Source organism: Astyanax mexicanus, chromosome 7, assembly GCF_023375975.1.
Source record: "Astyanax mexicanus isolate ESR-SI-001 chromosome 7, AstMex3_surface, whole genome shotgun sequence".
NCBI lineage: Eukaryota > Metazoa > Chordata > Actinopteri > Characiformes > Acestrorhamphidae > Astyanax > Astyanax mexicanus.
The window spans coordinates 28,807,883-28,823,831 of NC_064414.1; the positions used below are offsets into that span (position 1 = coordinate 28,807,883).

General features: G+C 37.6%; 1 protein-coding gene across 1 annotated transcript; it reads right to left on the reverse strand.

The window, feature by feature from the left end:
* Positions 1–3,551: 3,551 nt before the first annotated feature.
* On the reverse strand, positions 3,552–11,748 carry comtd1 (catechol-O-methyltransferase domain containing 1). Its single transcript, XM_007240293.4, has 7 exons — positions 11,619–11,748; positions 10,285–10,397; positions 9,884–9,989; positions 4,920–5,038; positions 4,254–4,308; positions 4,031–4,164; positions 3,552–3,838 (listed from the first exon to the last, which is right to left on the reverse strand). Exons 1-7 carry the CDS (start codon positions 11,683–11,685, stop codon positions 3,686–3,688), a joined length of 747 nt encoding a protein of 248 aa, XP_007240355.2. The 5' UTR covers positions 11,686–11,748; the 3' UTR covers positions 3,552–3,685.
* Positions 11,749–15,949: the final 4,201 nt, after the last annotated feature.

The following is a 15,949-nucleotide window of genomic DNA, read 5'->3' on the forward strand; positions in this document are numbered from 1 at the left end:
CTAGTTATTCACTCCCAAAACTATGAAACACCACCCGGTTTAAATATCAACCAAAATAACTTTGGGTGAATCATGTTTATATTTTATTTATTTATTTATTTATTTAAATATTATTATTATGTACTATTATTAACATGTATGGGCATGTTAAAGAAAGCCCAGGAACAAAATATTGATTTTGTAGAAATGAAACTTATTCTTAGTGGTACGATTATAAGCTGAATCCTGTTGCATGACTCCTCCACTAAAGAATTCGTGAAAGATTTATAGTAAAGCTACAGGCGCCATCTAGCGGCCAAAAAGTGGTAAACACAATAGACTACGTTAGGGGTGTTGGGGGATGCTGGTGTGTGTGTGTGGGGGGGTGGTAATTAAGGAATCTAAAGTCAGATTTAGATGTTCATGTCACAGGTACAGGTCTAGATTGTATATTCCAGCAACCAATAGCATTATGTGTGTTTTTGTGGGATTGACTAGCTGTGGATTTTGCTGTATAATACACTGTCTGGAAGCAAATGATGTGGGGTTGATGCTGAAGTTGATCTGCAGGTCTAGGTTCAGCAACAGTATGTGCTGAAAGAATGAGGTCAGCTGACTACCTGAATATACTGAATATAGACCAGGTTATTCCATTAATGGATTTTTATCTTCCTTGATGGCACGGGCATATTCCAAGATGACAATGCCAGGATTCATGGGACTGGAATTGTGAAAGAGAGGTTCACACATGGATTGTTCACCACAGAGTCCAGACCTAACCCCATTGAGAATCTTTGGGATGTGCTGGATGGAAAAGGCTTTGTGTAGTGGTCAGACTCTACCATCATCAATGCTGCAAGATCTTGGTGAAAAATGTTTGCAACACTGGATTAAAATACATCTTGTGACATTGCAGAAGCATATTGAAACAATGCCACAGATAATGCGTGCCACAATCAAAGCTAAAGGTGGTCCAACCTTATATTAGAGTGTGTGAATTGTTTTTGTGGCAACTTTTTTTTTGGCCAGACTGTGTATATGACCATGACTAATAGTTATTATGTAGAATAAATGTAGACATTCAAGTAAGCTAAATCAGAACCAGTGTCTGGTTTACCTTTATACCCGGAATAAAAAAACTTCCCAAGTCTCATTGTATAATTCGCACCCTCATTGTATAATGCACTCTGTGCTACATTTTTTTTGCTATGTTCTGTTGTCATATAACGAATAACGGAACACAACTGAAATTTAGGTAAGTTGTCAAAAGGTAATCCTATGAACAAGAGGCAATTGTACCTAATGATGAGGTTGTGAACATTGTTGATTAAATCTAAACAGTGTAACATACTGGGCAACACTGTAGCAGCTTTATAAGAATGTTGATAAGGTTGTGAAACATTGTGTGTTCACTGGGAGATTGCATTATAACTGGTGAACCCAGTGCGTGCTATTTTGTAATCTGAGATCAGGAAAGGAAAGTTCAGGGCTGATTTAAAGTTTCATTTCATCTGACACAAATCAGAAACTCTCACAGGTGGGAAATGCATCTGAACAATGAAGTCTGAATTAGCCCAGGATCCACAGTTCTTGTGAGAACTGAGTAATAATATAGGCCCTTTTGTTAGGGTGACCAGATTAGGGTTTCTGACAGCTGAATTCTAATTTGTCAGGTTAAAGGTGTGTATCAGGCTACAAACAGGGCTGCTTTATGAATTCATTATGTCTTAAAAGCATTTGACACTGTTTTACTCTTATTCAGTGTGGCCATACCTTTTACTAATATTACTTTTACACTGCCGTTGCTCATCATTTTCATGTAATGGAGCTAACGTTACCTCCATCACCTCAAAGTCCCTGTGTAATCCTAACTTTACTAACGTTACTACCTGCTACACATTTCTGCTCAGTCTGTCCCTCGGTTTCTCCGTCACAAGCCTGCTTCTCTCTTCACCTACACACATGTGCTTTCGCTTGTAAACACTCGGGGGTAGACTGGCAAGCCCATGCTTTCTTTACACACAGACAATGCAAAATAGATAGATTTGAGGAGAAGGGCGTGACTAATTTGCGATACAGAGAAACCTGGAATGGAGTGGAATGGAATGGAGTGGCAATTCTTATCACAATGCACTGTACATGTATTATGTTTGAGATGTGTTTGTCAAACAAAATCCCGGACGATTTTGAAATTCCCCCCATGACATTTTTTGGACGTCCGGGAAAAAGAGGACGTCTGGTCACCCGACATTTAGTTGACATGATTCTCACTGCAAACGTGGTAACCTGCAATAAGATGTAAAGAAGGGGCATTTTTGAAAAGTTGTCCATTCAGTATTTGGGTCATTATCAGAAAACTCTGCCTTTTGGCCCTCAAAAATTACTTTTGAATCCTTTGAACTATTCATCTTCTTTAAGACTTCAGACTACACAGAAATTATATTTTCCCAGCTTTTTATTTTCACTTTTGATTTACTCTCATACATGCGTCCTGATGGCATGTTGCACAACAGGGCACAACAGGGTGGGCAATGACGGGTTGAACAATTAAAAAAAAATTGGAATTCAATAAATTTAGCTGCAATTTTTTAATTGTTTATTGTGAGCTTTTTCTGTGTCAAAGATAATTTTTAATTTTCTAAACTTATTTTAATAACTGTGATTTCTGTAAACAGTGGGAATGAAAATATAAGGCATGGAGATATGAGAAATATTTGGAAACATGCAGCATGTTTCTTTAGTCACTTAAAAATTAAGACAAACTAATTTCACTGATGTCAAAGTTTTTTTTTTCTCTTAAATAGGTGGGGCTATCCCAGGAAGTCAGGGTAGACAGGAACTTTTTGGACATGTTTAAATAGCTATAGAATATCATTCAAAAGTTTTTTTTTTCCAGTAATTTAGTTTAAAATGTGAAACTCATACAGAGTGATCTATTTGAAGCATTTATTTATTTTATTATTGATGATTATGGATTACAGCTAATAAAAACCCAAAAGTCAGTATCTGAGAAAATTTGAATATTATATAAGACCAATTGGTACTTTCGGCAGTGTGGGCAGTGCGCCAAGTCCTGCTGGAAAACTAAATCCACATCTCCATAAAAGTTGTCAGTGCTGTAAGATTTTCAGGGAAAACACTGCACTGACTTTGGACTTAATGTAACAGAGTGGACCAACACCAGCAGATGACTATCTCTCCAAACCATCACTGATTGTGGAAACTTTACGCTAGACCTCAAGCAGCTTGGACTGTGTGCTTGTCCACTCTTGATTTCCAAATGAATTGCAAAATTTACTGATGGTCAATGATGGTTTGGAGAGCTAAATTAATAGTTGAGTTTCATAAAGTCACACCCACACCAAAGAGAACTGTATAAAATGTAATTTACAATGGTTAACTTCACAGGTTAATTTTCCTAGCTACTCTATAATACCGTTTTCTTACATAGTTTTTTGTACAGAGTGTTTGCATGAAACTTAAACCAACTATTCAAATAACCAACAAATAGCATGTAATACTGTTACTGACCCATCATTTACTTTCTCAAGAAATTATTTCTTAAACTGCAATTTGTTATTGAGTGACATGTAATCTTTTATTGAACAAGTATGTAAATGACAGTGCGACCTAAATATTCATTAATCGATTATTTTACTGTCATAGTCATGTTTTTCTCTGTTCTGTTTGAATGTATAGTGAGGAATTATAATTTAATAGCCAGGGTAAGGCCGTCTCCGACAGGGAGCATGCTCAGATCGACTCGTTTATCTTTGTGTATTTTCTTGTTCAGTTCGTCGATGCTCTGGGAGGTGGTGTCGCTCTCTTCGGGGTTGATGACTCTCCCTCCCCAAAGGACCTGAGGAGCAGAGGAGCAGCAGGTCAGTGAGGGCATTCTCCCTCCCTCCCCACTTTTATACTTTTATGCAGAGCTTTTGGACTTATAGTATTTACAATATTCACAATATGCTGGATATGAAGAACTGTTAGTAAATGAACGTGAATAAGTGCTAAATTAATAGATGAAGATATATGTATTCATCATACTTACATTATCAATAGCTACTATGCCTCCCTTCCGAAGAAGCTGGAGAGATTTTTCGTAGTAATTTTCATTGTTTTTCTTGTCAGCATCGATGAACACAAAGTCATATGTTCCAGCTTCACCAGCTTGAAGGAGTTCGTCTGTAAAAAAGTGCATCATCTCACAGGTTAAATGATGTAGAGTGAAAAAATACTGTGTAAGACAATAATAGAAAATGGTTTTAAATTACCCAAAGTTGTGAGTGCAGGTTGCTGGCGAATATTAACTTTATTCTCCACCCCAGCCTGAAGATAACAAACACAAAATCAGTCTTTATTCCTCACCACCTCACACTGAAGCTGCTGCTTTGTTATGCTTTTTTTTGTCTGCATTTGAGATTGAACTGTGTTACTGTGTGGTTGCAAAAACTGTCTATCTGTTCTGCCCTTGGGATTCAGAAAGCACAGATAAAGCAAAGCACAGCAAAGCTTCGCTCTGCAAGTTTTATAGACACTGACACCCAAGTTAACACCAGCATTGTCTTCAATCAGCACTCTCTCCTCTCTGATAGACGTCTCTGCTTCTTTTGAATGACCAGGTTATTAGGCTTTACGCCGTCTGCCCTATTCTCTGAGGGACTGGTGGGAGTCAGTGGGTTCAAAGGTAAATTCCTACTCTGCACTTCTCTTTTAATAGAGCGTGAGCCGGTGAAATACTTCTGTCAGGAAGGCTGCGACGTTTTATCCAAAGCTGAGTTGTCAGCTGTTGCCTATTTGAAACAAATCTTTCTGATAGAGATCCTTGAAGGAGCAAGGCTTTTATGTGCTTTGAAAACTCCAAGAAGCAATTTATTAACGACACACTGATCAATACAGTAAACTCAGTGAACAGTGAAATGTGGTGCACACCCACTGACCTCTGCAAAGAATGGTTTGGAAATATTGATATATTTCTCCTCTATTTCACATGCCACCACTTTACCATCTTCAGGAACAGACAGAGCCATGCTCAGAGTGTTGTATCCCGTGTACATGCCTGAGAGGGAAAACCAGAATATCAGAATGAGAATGAATGTGACTTAACCTCTTAGACCACATGTGTCAAACACAAGGCCCGCGGGCCAAATGTGGCCCGCCACGTCTTTTTATGTGGCCCGCGAGAGCTTGTAAGATCTTAGTGTCTATAATAAATAAGTCAGAAGCGTTCTTTGACCAAAAAATACATTTCCCACAATGCTTGTCGATTGTATTACCCGCAAAGTTACGGCTTACTGCCACTACACGGCAGTGTAGTCATTGATGTGGAAACCCTGCCGGAGGGAAGGTGTAACTTCGCGGGTGGAATTGAGACATACAAATGTTTATCCCATAATGTCCAGAAAAAGAGAAGCTGATGCAGACGGACGGCTGTGCTTCAAGGCGAAAGACCGGTATGCCTTTTGTGTTACGAAGAGTGTTACTGACCAAAATAAACGCTTTTTAGGAGAGATATAAGTTCTGTGTAAATATTTATAAGACAATAACTGACAAAATCTGTTTTAATGACGTTAATAAACATCACTGTGACAGCGCTAGTCGCAGTTTCACCGCAGCAAAGTACGAGGACGTGAATCACTTATCTAACCAGCCTTTACTGATTTCTGCCCTCAATAACCCTTTCAATAACCTCCAATAGCCTTTAATAGTCTTCAGTAGCCTTCAACAGTCTAACCTTGCAGCTAGGGCTGGGGCGACGCGTCGACATAATCGACGTCATCGATTACGAAAATACATCGATTTGCATAACGTGCGTCGGCGCGTCGTAAATATGTTAATTAACACGGTAACATAGAAGCATAGAACTATTATTTAATTAAAATGATTTTTAAGAACAGCTAAACACAGTTCTGCAAGTCAAACGCGGAGGAGTTCACGTGCGAGAGAGAGAGAGAGAGAGACACACACACAGAGAGAGAGAGAGAGAGAGAGACACAGAGAGAGAGAGAGACTCTCTGCTGAATCTGACTCCCGCTTCGCGGACAGAATCGGCACAACACCCCCGCTGTAGAACTGCGGTAGTGAAAACAGCTACAAAAAAACGCCAGCGGGCATCTAAAGTTTGGGAGCATTTCACGCAAAAGGGCAACAATGTGGTCCTCTGCCATATGTGCAAAAGGAGCACTTGAAGCGCAAACATCCAGGAGCACTATGTCAACAGGGTCACACAGTAAGTTACCGTTTACATCAGGGTCTCCGCGTGTGTCCTTAAAAAGACTTAAGGCTGTCTACCAAAGGTTTTAAACCTGCCACAGGCAGAAATTATACATTTTTGGTTTATATTTGTGCATGGCATTTCACAGTTTCCAGAAACAGTAGCATTATTCATAAGTTCAGGTGTTTAGCTAAGCTAGCTGCCTTAAGTTATTTTAGCGCTGCGGTGTTACACCGTTTTCTGTCACCGTCGGAATTTTGTGACCAGTGCTCACGGTTATGAGCGTTCATTGGCAAAACGGAAGCTTTCTATACCTACACCTTACCCTCAGCCCTAAACTGAACCGTTTTGGCCAGTCGGGGTAAACATTAGAAACGAACACGTTTCAAATCGGCCAGTGCACCGGTCTGCTGAGAACTACTTGCCAGTGGTCACAAAATCTAGCGGTCACAGAAAACAGTGCAACACACGGTTGTGGTGTATGGGAGCTTATCCATTTTTAGCGTTATAGATCTAAACGTGTTGTACATGTAAGTGATTATAAGTGTGGGGTTTGGTTTAGTAGGCTTGTGTTGCTGTTGTTGTTATTATATATAAATATAGTATTTTATCGTTTGCTTTAAAACGTAAAATAATAATTATTTAAATATGTTTCTCAATAAATAGATTAGTCGACTAATCGAAAAAAATAATCGTTAGAATAATCGTTTAAAAAATAATCGTTAGGGACAGCCCTACTTGCAGCCGTGGTGTGTCCACTAAACTCCGTAGTTATAAACATCCTGAGGTTAGCAGCGCGATAACTGACCTGTTTATAATGTAATCCCAGCAGTGACTCATGCTCTAAACGGCTGCTGTTAGCTGATTGGGCTGAAAGATGAACTGTAGAGAGCTGTATTATTCGGTTACAAAAATCTTTATTTCATACACAGAAGAACTTAAAAATTGTAAAAACGCTCCAGACTGGCTGAGCTGAGCCCTGTAGCCCGTGGCTGGGCTGTAGCTCTGACTCAGTAAAGACTGCGGACTTGTGGTGCTGCTGCTGCAGCTCCCACTAGTGGTTGGATGAGGAACTGCTAAATCTGAGGAAATGCTATGTTCTTAACAGCTCACAATTTTTGATTTTATATTTATTAAGCCTTATTTCAGTTAATAATTTCAAAGTTAATATAACTTGATGTCATTTCTATTCACTTGAATAGTTTGGTTCTTGATTGATGGAGTTTTTGGATTTCATGACATGACAAATTAAAAGGATTTATGTTAATAGAGCAACAAGCAAACATTTTTTCCATGCAACTGTAATATTTGATTGAATAAATAATATATTGAGAGTTATTTAACATTAAGGAGTAATTACATTCATTTACATATATTACATTTGGTTACATTTTATTACATTTATAAGTTACATCTGGCCCTCGGAGGACAGCCAATATGCCAATGTGGCCCTCGGCCAAAATGAGTTTGACACCCCTGTCTTAGACCCTGTATTTAAGCACACACATTTCCTTTCTTCACTCTTTTACACATTTATAACTTCCATGACTACATTACTGTCATAATTAACATCAGTTTCATAAGCCAAGCCCCAGGCTGGAAAGAGATGAAAATTAGCAATCAGATGAATCTGTAACAGAACAAATGACTTTTATTCAGTTTGCTGAAAGATCAGCTGGTTGGCTCATCAGTAGGAGCAGGCAATATGGCCCTAAAACAATAACACAATATTTAAGGGTATTTTTGTGATAACAGTATTATGAGAATATGACAAAGTACTGAATTGTTTTTTAAAATAATTTTAAGCACATACTACTGCAACAAATTATAAAAAATGCCTTAATTATGTTGTTCATATGCCTTCATTATCTTGTTTCCACACATTATATTCTCATTTACACAACTTAGTAAATTGTGGCCACACCTTAGGATCTCATTCCCACACCTTAATAAGTCATAGTCACTCATTATTTTTTTTTAAACATGATGGCACCTTAGGGGCTCCATAGGACTTACATAAAAGTGACAGTAATTCTGAAATAATTAAAAAACTGTTGACTGTAATTCTTTAAAAAAAGAACATTTTTTAACATTCAGTAAAAACAAAAACTCTGTAAAAATTATGTCTATTTTGAAATTCTGATTTTGTATAAGTTAATAATTAATAATGTGACAAAAGTTTGTACCAAAATTCTAAAGTGCAGATTATATAGTGCATGCATGCCTATAAAGAGCAGACATTTTTTTTTTTACAAATTTTGAGAATATTATTGTATATGATACAATATGGCACACCCCTACTTACTGATCAATACATTTGAAGACTCTTTAAGGCTAAGACTCATAGCTTTTGTGAATCATGCTCTGGATGGAGCTTTTGTCCCAATTTTCCCTTCCATATTTAATTGTTAACCTACGTGTTCCTGAGGCTGAGAATTGTGGGAGAACAGTGATGGACAGGTTCTCTCTATTGGGAGATTACAGAGGATTCCGTTCTCAACAGCTGGTAAATTTGTGCTGTATCAGTGCAGTATAAAGACCTTTCATTTCAAGGAGTGAAATAGACACCATCACTCACTGTTCCTAAAGTTGTGCAGCCTATGTAGAGGCTACTAGGGGGCTACATTGGATTCTTTATTGTGTTTCTCCCACCAATGATTTTCCCCTTTTTCTCCCTAATTTACACGGCCAAATATCCAACCCCCTCATTAGAACTCCCTCTATCACTAGTGATACCCCAATCAGCCCCACCTCTTTTTTCAAACTGCTGCAAATGCAGCATTGCCAAGAAGCATCAGAGTGCGTTCTGAGAAAAACATCAGCTCACAGAAGCCTCGTGCTGCGGACATCACTCTTTGATGTGATGAGGGGAGAGCGCCATCTACCCACCCAGAGAGAGCAAGGCCAATTGTGCTCTCTCGGGGCTCCGGTAGCCAAAGGCAAGCTACATAATCAGGATTCGAACTGGTGACCTCCTGAAACACTCAGAGCCCCCCACCAATGATTTTGTGCCTAGCTTTAATCCTTCTGATCTTCCACTCTGCTATTTCTGCAATAATCCTGATTCTGTGTTTCACACATGCTCTGACCGCTCTTAGAAAGTTATTTTATTTTAGCCCATTGACAAGCTTTGTTTACCTGTACTCAGGTTACTTTCATTTTTATAATCAAGTATTGTAAAGCTCAGCTTGTTAAATATTCACAAACTGATTTGTTAGTCAGACAAGCGAAGCTTGTGATTTGAAAGTCGTTCAGGCTGAAGTGAGGTTGAAGGTCAGGACATGGACATTATAAATCACCATCTAGGAGTTGAGTTTGTTTTCTATCAATGTAGGATAAATTAAGGGTGATTGTGACTGTTTTTGTTGCTTTTACTGGCACAAAATGACCAAACGAATGATCCATTCTCGTAATAATAAAGTTTTATTTCTTATTTCTTTATATTATTTGTCCTTATCTCTCAAACACCCTTAATTCATCCTAGCTTCCTAGAGTCTAATGTCAGAGGGCCCAAACATTGTACCATGTGGGACTCAGTGAGATATGGTAAACCAAATGGTTTTAATCATTTAAAACAGTTCTTAAATTTTAATTAATAGCATAATAATGGAACCATATGTTCAGCAGATTAAAAAGACCATAAAGGTGTTCATAGACTGTAATCTAATAAACAAAGCAGAATGTCCTTACCTATTTCTATGGTTTTGTTTCCTTTAATTAACTTCAGTAAATTGGCCATTAGCTGAGCTTGTTCTGCTGCCACCATCATGCCTTTCCTGGGATCTTCCATAGTTCTCTAAAAAATTAAAATATAGTAAAAAAAAAACTTAGAACAGGTGACCAAGCGTTTTTTTTTGTCAAAGCTAATTTACTTGGCAGCATGACAGCAAGCTTTGGTTTGATACTTTTTTTTTTTTTTTTTTTACAGATGAAGCTCTGCTGACCCCTAGTGTCTGTAATATCTAACACACATGTAGAACAGATCCTATGTTGTGCTGTTATCCTAAATAATATACATATTTTTATTGAATATGTAAGAAAGAAATGTGTTAAAATGTGATTTTTATCTTGTGACAGATGACTCCTCATACCAGCCGTAGTTTGGTCAGCACTGGATGTTCCCTTAAAGAGTTATTGAGGACATACTGCAGCAGGGGATTGTCTCCTTTGTGACTCTTGCTGATAAGGCTCGGGTTTCCCATTCCTTATGACAAAAGAAAGTCAATAAAGTCAGAGAAAATGATAATTATGGCCGCTTGAGAAATTATTGCATGTGATATGTATTCATAAGTGTCTAGTCTACATTTTAAAATGGACACCCAGACAGCAAAAATGTGTAGAATCAGAGTTCATTATTCCATGTCAAACACCTTGAAACAAGGTTTATCTGCAATGTCAGAACTGTTTTTTTATACATCAATTTTAGGTATATTCAACATTGATTATACTTTTATTTGCATTGTGTGTATTCAACTTCACTTACATTAAATATGTATATGTACATATACAGTTCTGGAAAAAATGATACGTTTATTTAATTTTACCAAAGTGAAAACCTCTGGTATCTAATTAAAAGGAAGATGGATGATCACAAGCCATCAAATCAAGCTGAACTGCTTGAATCTTTGCACCAGGAGTGGCATAAAGTTATCCAAAAGCAGTGTGTAAGACTGGTGGAGGAGAACATACCAAGATGCATAAAAACTGTGTTTTTTGTTTTGCATTATTTGAGGTCTGAAAGCTCTTGATCTTTTTTTTTTTTTGTTATTTTAGTCATTTCTCATTTTCTGCAAACAAATGCTCTAAATGACTTTGGGAATTTGGGAGAAATGTTGTCCGTATTTTATAGTATAAAACCACAATGTTCATTTTACTCAAACATATACCTATAAATAGCTAAATTCAGAAACTGATGTGGTCTCTCATTTTTTTCCAGAGCTTTATACCTAGTAGTACTGTGTTATTGTCTAAAAGTTGTGTGATGCATAAAAGCCATTTAAAGTCTTTAAATAATTATTTATTGAATGTTTGATGATTTTTAACTCTAACTAAAGCCATTGAGGGAGTGTTTTATAAAGGTTATTCATCAAAATCTAAATAAACAATGTTTATTTAATGTTCTCTGTTATCAGAGCAATCAGACATTAGTTGTCAAATTGCAGTGTTGGTTTTAGTAATCACATACCTCGTTGTATAAACATGTGCAAACCCAGATCATACAACTGGTCTCTCACATGGATTGACAAAAATTTACAGCATTTTTACAGCCTAAACAATATCTTCAGTGTCTGCATTCTGTTAGCAGAGCTGATTTGTCCTCCTAACTCAGCCTCTCTGACTTTCTTTATGCCTCTGAAGTCTTCTTAGATTTATACACGGTTTAAATTGAGCAAATCTTTTTTCTGAAACATCATACAGATCTTACCCGACAGTGCCAGGAAGAGCAAAGTGGTGAAAATCATCTTGGAACAAATCTTGATTTCCCGTTCCATGGTTAAGAGATTCAGTAGGGTGAAAGGGTCCAGCAAGCTTTCAGCACTAGTCACTGCAGCTGTTATTTATAATGCTCTGTTTGTTTGGCCTCCAAATGGAATTAACTGATTTATGCAATGTTTACTTTTTACGAAAGATCTCAGATTTGGTGATGTTGCAATGAGTAGCAAGAGTAAGACCCTTATTCTAAGCCGAGGCTGAAAACTAGAACACAGACATGTGCAGAAATAGCTGAGATGTTTGCCAAAAATGTTTTTATTTTATTTTATGTAGCCTGTTAAAAGTGTACAGCTTCATAATTTAACTTGCCTTTTTATACTCATGCATGATTCTCTATTTGCAGGGATACATCATGTACATCATGTGTACAATCAAAATACTGTTAGTGTCCTAACAGTGGAGATTCCAGGATAGGAAACGTGTCAATACTGAAAAAGTAACAATAAGCAATGTGCCAGCTATTGCCACATTGCTTTTATTGTGTATAAACTTTAACACAGATACGTTACATAAAATACACAAAAAGGCCCAAAGCATATAGACACCATTACAAAAGAGTTCAAATTTTGTTTAATCTGATCACAGAACAGTTTTTCATTTTGCCTCAGTCCATTTTAAAACATTAGCTTTTGCCCAGAGAAGACGAGGTGTTTCTGGATGGTGTTGACATAAGGGATATCCCAAGATTTTGGTAGATTTCAGGGGTGGTCACTTCTGAAAATTTGATCTTCAATTTGATCATTTTTAGTCATATATTTATTAAATACAGGTAACAGACTATAAAAAAGTTTGATTCGTCAAGCTCATGTATCAAAGCAGTTTTTTTTATTAGATTATGCAATATATTTGGTAACTTACAGTAACAGGGTTGCGAGTAACAGGGTTGCAAATCTAGGCTAAGTTGTGGTTTTACCCCAGGAACAGACTGTACAATTTAGCTATGTATACAAGATCAAAGACAAACATGGTTATATAAGTATATAAAGAAAAATTTGACTCTACTCATTATTAGTCTTACAATATGAGTAACAGGGTTGCGTTCACTGAGTGACACACACAACTTGGACAAACATATTTGAAAAAAACATTGTTAGAGCACTTACTCTTGGTCTTGCCATGTGGGCAGAAAATGTCCTTGTGATGTCACTTCCTTTGTGCCAGTAGACAAATATTTTAACTCTTTCTCTGACAGGTAAAATTCCTTATGGTAACAGGGTTGCGCGCATGTTGTGGGACACAACTTAATAGCATAAAAACTGTAACATGCAAAACAATGCAGACCAAAGAAGTTGTTTTCATAAGTAAAGGAGATGCATATCAACAATATACAAGAGGAAGTCATTTATTTAGAGCTTATTTTAATTGTTAAATTTGCCAAAGGATTTGGTCACCCAGTGTGTGAGACAAGAGAAAATGGCCATTTTTTGAGGTGGTCCAAAGGTATTCGGTCTTTTGAATAATATCTAAGGAGCTTATTTTTCCAAAATATTTTACAGTTTGTCTTATAACAAGTACATTTTTCACCAAAAAATAGTCATTTAGATATTTTGGATACGTACATTTGAAATTTAAGTGGTGGGACAGGAAATGTACCAAAATCCTGGAATGTCCCATATGCTGTCTTCTCTGTGTGATACAGCTTTACATTTTTAACACATTTGTGGATTGCACATTCTGAGCCTATGCAATGATTTTCACAAAAGAATCAGTACAGACGGATTGTAGTTTGTAGCCTAGTTTCAGAAGTGCTTACAGGTGTAAATACAAAAGGTCCTGTGCTGTAAATAATAAAATATCTGATAATATCTGTAATATTCAGGTAACATTGCAAGGCTGGAAGCAGCAGAAGTAGCCTTCCAGCTAGTTGTAGTCAGGTCATATTTGTCAGTGTTGTTAACAGATTATAATCATTAATCATCATCTGTAATAAATCAATTAATTAAATTAGACCTGAAATCTATGCTCAGCTCCTTTGAGGGTGCTATGTCCACTATTTCATTGTTGGTTGGGGCTCCCAAATGCCTTGAAACTGCCCTTGGAATTGTTCCAGTCTTCTGGAAAGGCGTTCCCCAAGGATTTTTGCCCATTCAGTCAAAAGAGCATTTGTGAGGCCAGACACTGATATTGAATGAGAGGGTCTGGCTTATAATAGATGTTCCAGCTCATCTTAAATGTCTTATGTGGTGCTGAGGTCAGGGAGTTCGGGGGTTTACGGACTTCCTTTTGTGCACAGGAACAGTCGTACATTCATAGGGAGCTTTTTGGAACATTATCAGATAAATACTATATCCTAATATGTGTTTTGCAGGTTTGTACACAAAACTGCTCTAATAATGAACTAAAAGATAATAAACCAATGCTTTGCCACTTTTTGTCACTTATTTCCTAATATTTCCATTTCACATTGCAATATGGGATAATATTGTCTTAACCGCTATAATCAATTTCTTTAGCCAGACCTAGGCCTGATAACTGCCAGACCTGTTCTAAATCAAGAAATCCCTTAAATAAGACCTGCCTAACAAAGAGAAGTAGACCAAAAGATGCTCAAAAGCTAGACACCTCTCAAAAGCTAGGCATCATGTAGAACCACGGTGAGAATCATTATCCTCAAATGGTTCCCCAGGAGTGTATGATCGGCCAAAATGACCTCACGAGCACAGCAACGACTCATCTAAGAGGTCACAAAAGACACAACACCAACATCCAAACAACTCCACTATAAGAAAGAGACTGGGCAGAATTTGCCTACATGTCAGAGTACCAAGACAAAAAACACTGCTAGGCTAAAAGATCAAAGTTTCAATTTTGCCAGAAAATATTTTGATGATTGTCGAGACTTTTGGGAAAATATTCTATGGACAGACAAGACAAAATTGTAACTTTTTGGAAGGTGTGTGTCTCATTACATCTCATCTGGCGCGTTTCATAAAAAGTTAAACATGGCTGTTTTGCTGCTTCAGGACCTGAAAGACTTGCTGTGATAAATGGAACCATGAATTTTGAAAATTTCATGAAGAATTCCGTGAAAACTTTGGAGCGGCCTAGTCAAAGTCCTGACCTGAATCCTGTTGAGATGCTGTTGCATGACCTTAAAAAAGGCATTTTATGCTGTAAAACCCTCCAATGTGGAGGAGTTACATCCATTCTGTAGAGAAGATTGAACCAAAACTCCTCTAAAGCACTGTGAAAGACTCATAGCAAGTTACTGGTTTGGATTTTTTTTCTCCCTTAATATTTAAAACCTTAATTTAAAAACTGCGTTTTGTGTTTACCTATGTTGTCTTTGCCTGATATTTAAAATTGTTTGATGATCTGAAGCATTTAAGAGTGACAAACATGCAAAAATATGAAATTAAGGAGGGGCAGACACTTTTTCACACCACTGTATTTTAAAAAACTCAACTTAGTAGCCACAATTTAGCCATTGAAAGAGTTTTCTACAGCAGTGTTTTTTTTTTAATAAACCTGGTCCTGGAGGTCAAGTGGAGGCTTGATAATCTCATTAATGGTCCATAATTGAGTTACAGTCGATGAGTGAGTTAAAGCATGGACAAAACTTGTACAAACACTACAGCTTATTTATTTATTTTTATATAGATGTGAGATTTACCACACTGCCCCCTAGTGGACCTACAGTACAAACACATGCACATTGTTACATACACTGTACATGAATAAGTGGATTCTTGTTTCTGGTTGGTGTTTAGTATCAGTGCAGGGTAACTGCAGCATATAAATAATTCATCTGTTTACAGGTCTGATCAGAGCGTCTATTCTGAACTGTGCTTGTTAATGATCAGAATCAGAGTAGCTTTCAGAGATGCAGCTCACAGCACTGCCTGTGGGTCAGACTCCCACCATCACCAGCAGTGGACTTCCGGCTGTCAGTCTGAAAACATTTGTGTGTGTGTGAGAGAGTCTCATTACTAGTAGTCTGCATGCTCATGTGGGAGTGTGTGTGTGTGTGCACGAGAGCACGAGTGGGATGTCAGGAAAATATTCCCAGTAGTTGAAGGTGGGCTGGTGGGGCTCTCTCAGAGGAGTGGCACACTTCCTCCGTCGAGTCTCTAATTAGGTATGCGAGCACAGATGCAAACAAATCCCCCTGCCCACACACACACACACACACATCAGCCAAATGAGCTGTGACTGCTGCTGCTGTCTGTGAAAACCGGGCACAGGAATGACGGGAGGATGAGAATAGGGGGTGTCTGTATGTGAATGCATGCTTGTGCCATTCAGGTTGTACTGTGGAAATAA